The sequence below is a fragment of the Mauremys mutica genome, chromosome 3, assembly GCF_020497125.1.
Source record: "Mauremys mutica isolate MM-2020 ecotype Southern chromosome 3, ASM2049712v1, whole genome shotgun sequence".
Classification (NCBI taxonomy): Eukaryota; Metazoa; Chordata; order Testudines; family Geoemydidae; genus Mauremys; species Mauremys mutica.
In genome coordinates, this window is record NC_059074.1 from 104,485,508 (window position 1) to 104,490,893 (window position 5,386).

General features: G+C 53.9%; 1 protein-coding gene across 1 annotated transcript; it reads left to right on the top strand.

The window, feature by feature from the left end:
* Positions 1–306: 306 nt before the first annotated feature.
* SLC35D3 (solute carrier family 35 member D3) lies at positions 307–4,572 on the top strand. The gene is made up of 2 exons (XM_045008618.1): positions 307–876; positions 3,540–4,572. The coding sequence occupies exons 1-2, from the start codon at positions 441–443 to the stop codon at positions 4,349–4,351; spliced, it is 1,248 nt and encodes a 415-aa protein (XP_044864553.1). The 5' UTR covers positions 307–440; the 3' UTR covers positions 4,352–4,572.
* Positions 4,573–5,386: the final 814 nt, after the last annotated feature.

Below are 5,386 nucleotides of genomic sequence, written 5' to 3' on the forward strand. Positions count from 1 at the left end.
CAACCCACCCGGCCAGCAGTGACTCGCCCCCGGGGCCAGGGAAGCGGTCAGGAAGGAAAATCAGCAAATGCAAGAAAAGGATCCCGCTGTAATGAAAGTAACGGGAAGTGCAGCGCGGGCGCCCAGCCCCGCACGCGTCAGCGGGAGCTCGGGCTCCTCTGGACCAGGGTTTCCAAGGGCTGCGGAGAGATTCTCCCTGGGATCCCCCCCGCCCCCCAGATCAGCCCCTCCCCCGCCCTCCTGTCCCTTTGCTGCGAGCGAGAGAGCGAGCGGCGCTGGGCTCAGTGTCACTTGCCCGGACGGGGACCCACAGAGCGGAGCTGCTGCAGCTGCTCCGGCGGCGGGAAAGCCGGCGGCTCCCAGGCACTACGGGGATCGCCGCCTCGTCCCCGCGGCAGGCGCGGCTGGAGCCCGGGCGCGGCGGGGCGGAGCGGGCTGCCATGCGGCTGTGCCAGGGCCGCGCGCTGGGCATCGGGGTGGCGGTGGCCCACGGGCTCTTCTCGGGCTCGCTGAACATCCTGCTCAAGTTCCTCCTCAGCCGCTACCACTTCGCCTTCCTGACGCTGCTGCAGTGCCTGAGCAGCGCGCTGGCCGCCCTCAGCCTGGCGCTGCTGCGGCGCCTGGGGCTGGTGGCCCTGCCCCCCTTCGGGCTCAGCCTGGCGCGCCCCTTCGCGGCCGTGGCCGCGCTCTCCACGCTGCAGTCCAGCCTCACCCTGTGGGCGCTGCGCGGGCTCAGCCTGCCCATGTACGTGGTGTTCAAGCGCTGCCTGCCCCTGGCCACGCTGCTGCTGGGCGTCCTGGTGCTCAAGAACGGCGGCCCCTCGGCCGGGGTGCTGGGCGCCGTGCTCGTCACCACCTGCGGGGCAGCGCTGGCAGGTGAGCCCGCCCCGCCCTGCCCTCCGACGGGCCCGCTCCGCCGCCTCCTCTGCCCTGCCGGCCCCATCGCCCCATCACCAGCATCCCCATCGCCCCGTCCCCCACCTTCCCTACCCCCCTCCCAGCCCATCGCCCGCACTGCCGGCCCCATCGCCCCCCCCAACTTCCCTCCCGCCCCACCCAGCCCATCGCCCGCTCCGCCGCCTCCTCTGCCCTGCCGGCCCCATCGCCCCATCACCATCATCCCCATTGCCCCGTCCCCCACCTTCCCTACCCCCCTCCCAGCCCATCGCCCGCACTGCCGGCCCCATCGCCCCATCACCCCATCACCATCTCCCATCCCCATCGCCCGGTCCCCCACCTTCCCTACCCCCCCCTCCCAGCCCATCCCCCGCACTGCCGGCCCCATCGCCCCACCATCATCCCCATCACCTCCCATCCCCATCGCCCCGTCACCACATCCCCATTGCCCCCTCCTCTCCCATCCTCACCCCATCATCTTCCCTCCTATCTCCCACCTCTCAGCCCATCGCCCCGTCACCCTATCGCCCATCCACACCCACCCCATCCCCCACCACCTTCCCTCCCGCCCCGTCACCAGCGCTGCTCTCCCCCCCCGCCCCATGCCCTCACACCTCTCCTCCCGTCCCCACCAACCCTTCAGCCCATCCCCGTTACCTCTTCTGCCATTCGGCCAAGCCCTCACCCCATCCCTTACCCCCAGCATCTTCCCTCCCATCCCTGTTCCAACCTCTCCAATCCCCCCCTCCATCCTCATCTTCCTCTGGCAGCCCCTCCTCCCCCAGCACACTCCCTCCCTGCCACTCCTTAGCCCCCCTGTTCCCTTCCACCCCCCCTTCCTACCCCCTTAGCTCGCTCTGTCTGCGCAGATCTCTCATCCCATTCCCTGCTTCCCCCTTTCCTCCCGGTCCCCTCTGAGCTTCCTGCCCGCGGCTTGGAATAGGTCAGTACGCGGGACTGTTACTCGGGGGGCAAGCAGGTTACATTGTTCCCAACTCTCTGTGGCTTGGGAGCAGCGATCCCGTTGTGCAGGGCACGTCTGGTGAATAGTGGGTGGTTTCCAGCTCTGGGGCTACAGGGACCAGCGAGGAGTGGCCCGGTTATACTGGTGGGCTACATAGAAATAGGAGTTGAGAAGGCGATCACCCTTGTCCCTTCTCCCACCCACGAGTTCTGCGCCCTTGGGAGCTGCCTGGCTTCTCCTTGAGAGGCTGGGGTAGATCGGAGGCTGCGGCAGGGAAGCCGGGGATCTGGAAAGGAGGCGGCAGCTGGAAGCTGCAACCGGGCATCAAGAGGGAAAGCCAAACTCTGCCCTCGGATCCTCACGCTTTACCCCCATTGACAGCAACGGTGACATCCATATGTGGGTTCTGAAGGCAGAATCTGGCTCCGCTAGGGACATGGCAACACACGGATTTATGAACTATCCATGGAACCGGAATGAAAAACATACGGTTCATTTTGCACTGAAACCAAACCTTGGGCTCCTTCTCCGGACGCCAGAAGCTTCCTGCTTTATTGGGGGGAGGTAGGAAGGGCAAGATCAGGAGACTGAACACTGAAAGCTAAATGGCACATCCCGCTGGTACTGAGCTCTGGGGATAGTTTGAGGCAGAGGCAGCAATACAAAAATATTTTCCTGCTATGATTATATATCAACTGAATGTTTCCTTTCTCTTCCTTCCTTCTCTCCTTCCTTACTTCCCCTCCCGCCCCCCCCCCAAAAAAAGAGTGGATGCAAACTAATTTTGGCTCTGAGATAAAACTATCTGGCTGGGTCGGATCTGGAGAATAATATGTTAAAGTTATGACTTTGAAATAAGGGAGAGAGAGATTTTGTATGGGATGGTGACTTTTCATCTAGCTATTGGTCAGAAGATAGTGTAATTTAGCATAAGAACATAAGAACGGCCATACCGGGTCAGACCAAAGGTCCATCTAGCCCAGTATCTGTCTACCGACAGTGGCCAATGCCAGGTGCCCCAGAGGGAGTGAACCTAACAGGCAATGATCAAGTGATCTCTCTCCTGCCATCCATCTCCATCCTCTGACAAACAGAGGCTAGGGACACCATTCTTACCCATCCTGGCTAATAGCCATTTATGGACTTAGCCACCATTAATTTATCCAGTCCCCTTTTAAACATTGTTATAGTCCTAGCCTTCACAACCTCCTCAGGTAAGGAGTTCCACAAGTTGACTGTGTGCTGCGTGAAGAAGAACTTCCTTTTATTTGTTTTAAACCTGCTGCCCATTAATTTCATTTGGTGACCCCTAGTTCTTGTATTATGGGAATAAGTAAATAACTTTTCCTTATCCACTTTCTCAACATCACTCATGATTTTATATACCTCTATCATGTCCCCCCTTAGTCTTCTCTTTTCCAAGCTGAAGAGTCCTAGCCTCTTTAATCTTTCCTCGTATGGGACCCTCTCTAAACCCCTAATCATTTTAGTTGCCCTTTTCTGAACCTTTTCTAGTGCTAGAATAGTAATCAGAAATCATCAGTAACATTCATTTAAACTGATGTTGTCTCTCTGTTTGGTCTTAAATAATGTCACAAATAAGAAGGTGGTTCCCACTCCTTCTCATCTCTTTCTCTCTCTCTTGTAAATGCATTTTTCTTTTTGTCTCTTCTGGCAGGAGCTGGTGACCTGACTGGTGACCCCGTAGGGTATGTGACAGGAGCGCTGGCTGTGCTGGTACATGCTGCATATTTGGTGCTCATTCAAAAGACAAGTGCAGATAGTGACTATGGACCCCTGACAGCCCAATATGCCATTGCTGTTTCAGCTACTCCTTTTCTCATTATCTGCTCCTTTGCCAGCATGGATTCCATCAACGTCTGGTCTTTCCCAGGCTGGAAGGACCCTGTCATGACATGCATCTTTATTGCTTGCATCTTCTTTGGCTGTGCCATGAACTTTACCACTCTTCACTGCACCTACATTAACTCAGCTGTGACCACCAGCTTTGTTGGGGTGGTGAAGAGCATAGCAACCATCACAGTGGGGATGGTGGCATTCAATGATGTGGCGCCCACAAGGTTGTTTATAGCAGGTGTAGTGGTCAATACCTTGGGCTCTCTCATTTACTGTGTGGTCAAGTACACTGAGACCAGACGGCAAAGCAACTATGAAGACCTGGAGAAAGAAGCTAGAGAGGAAGAGGAGAAGGGACATGCTGGAGGCCAACCACCATTTGTAATGAAAGAGATGTCCAAGGAGAAAGGGACTGAAGAGACAGCTGTAAAGGAATCAGCAACTGGGGACAGTCAGTGTGTAGAGGAACAGAAGGACAGCACTGACGGGATTGTCCAAAAAGAAGCTAGCACTGAAGAAGTTAACAAGAGCTCATTAAAAGAGGCCTACCTTGGGGTATGGAGGTTGGTTAGAGGGACCAATTATAGAAAGAAAGATTATTTAATAGAAAACGAGGAGTTACCAACTCCCTGAAAAGCAGAATTTTTAAAATATATTACTGGTGAGGACACATCTGCTTGGTTCCTTGTGTAGGGAGGGAGACACAAGGTACATTTTAAGCACCTTTATACGGTTATACTTTATACCAGTGGTCTCCAAACTTTTTTGATCACGCACCCCTATTAGTAAAAAATTTTTGAGCACACACCCCCTGCCACACCGCAGGGCTGGCTCTACCATTTTTTCCACCCCAAGCAAAAAAAAAAAAAAGGCGCATGGACTCCCACCCGAACTGCCGAAGCGACACTGCTCCGGCAGTGCTCCTTCTGCTGCGCATCCCGAAGGATCCTCTTGCGCACCCCCTGGGTTGTGCGCACCCCACTTTGGAGACCACTGCTTTATACTGTTGTAACAGTGTAACAGCATCCATGCAAAGAGCTGTACCACACTAATTTTATTAGTATAAAATCACAACCCTAACTGAAACAGTTAATTTGGTACACAATCTATGTGTAGAGCAGGCCTTAAAGTTGGTTTACACTAAATGTAATTCCATTGTCTTCAGTGGAGTTACTCCTGATTTACAAAAGAGTGAGATCAGAATCAGACCCGAACTGTTGAGAAGCTCTGATCAGCAAAATAAGGATCCCATCCTACAAATGTTTACTATTTTGCAATCACTCCTCATTAAAGTTGGGTTTTGTATTAGGCCCAGGGAGCATCCTTCAGTGAAGCCATTGGAACTACTTAAGACCAGCAGTAAATATTTTCAGAATCAGGTTCTAGAGCAGTTCATTCGTTTTAGATTATGTCCATGTGTGTGTGTGTGTGTATATATAAATACAGCTCAGTATGCAATAACATTTTTTAATGTAGCATCCAGAAACATAACCTTTAAAATATATTTTTTGAAAAGATGGTGTTCAGGGCTAAAGATGTTTATGACAGAGCCTAAAATAGCTGAGCTGTTGAAGAAGCGGCACACAGAGCTGTATGCTGCACTTAATGTACAACTGCACTGAAGTAATGAGAGTCATTTACAGTGATCTGAAATATCATGTTTACCTT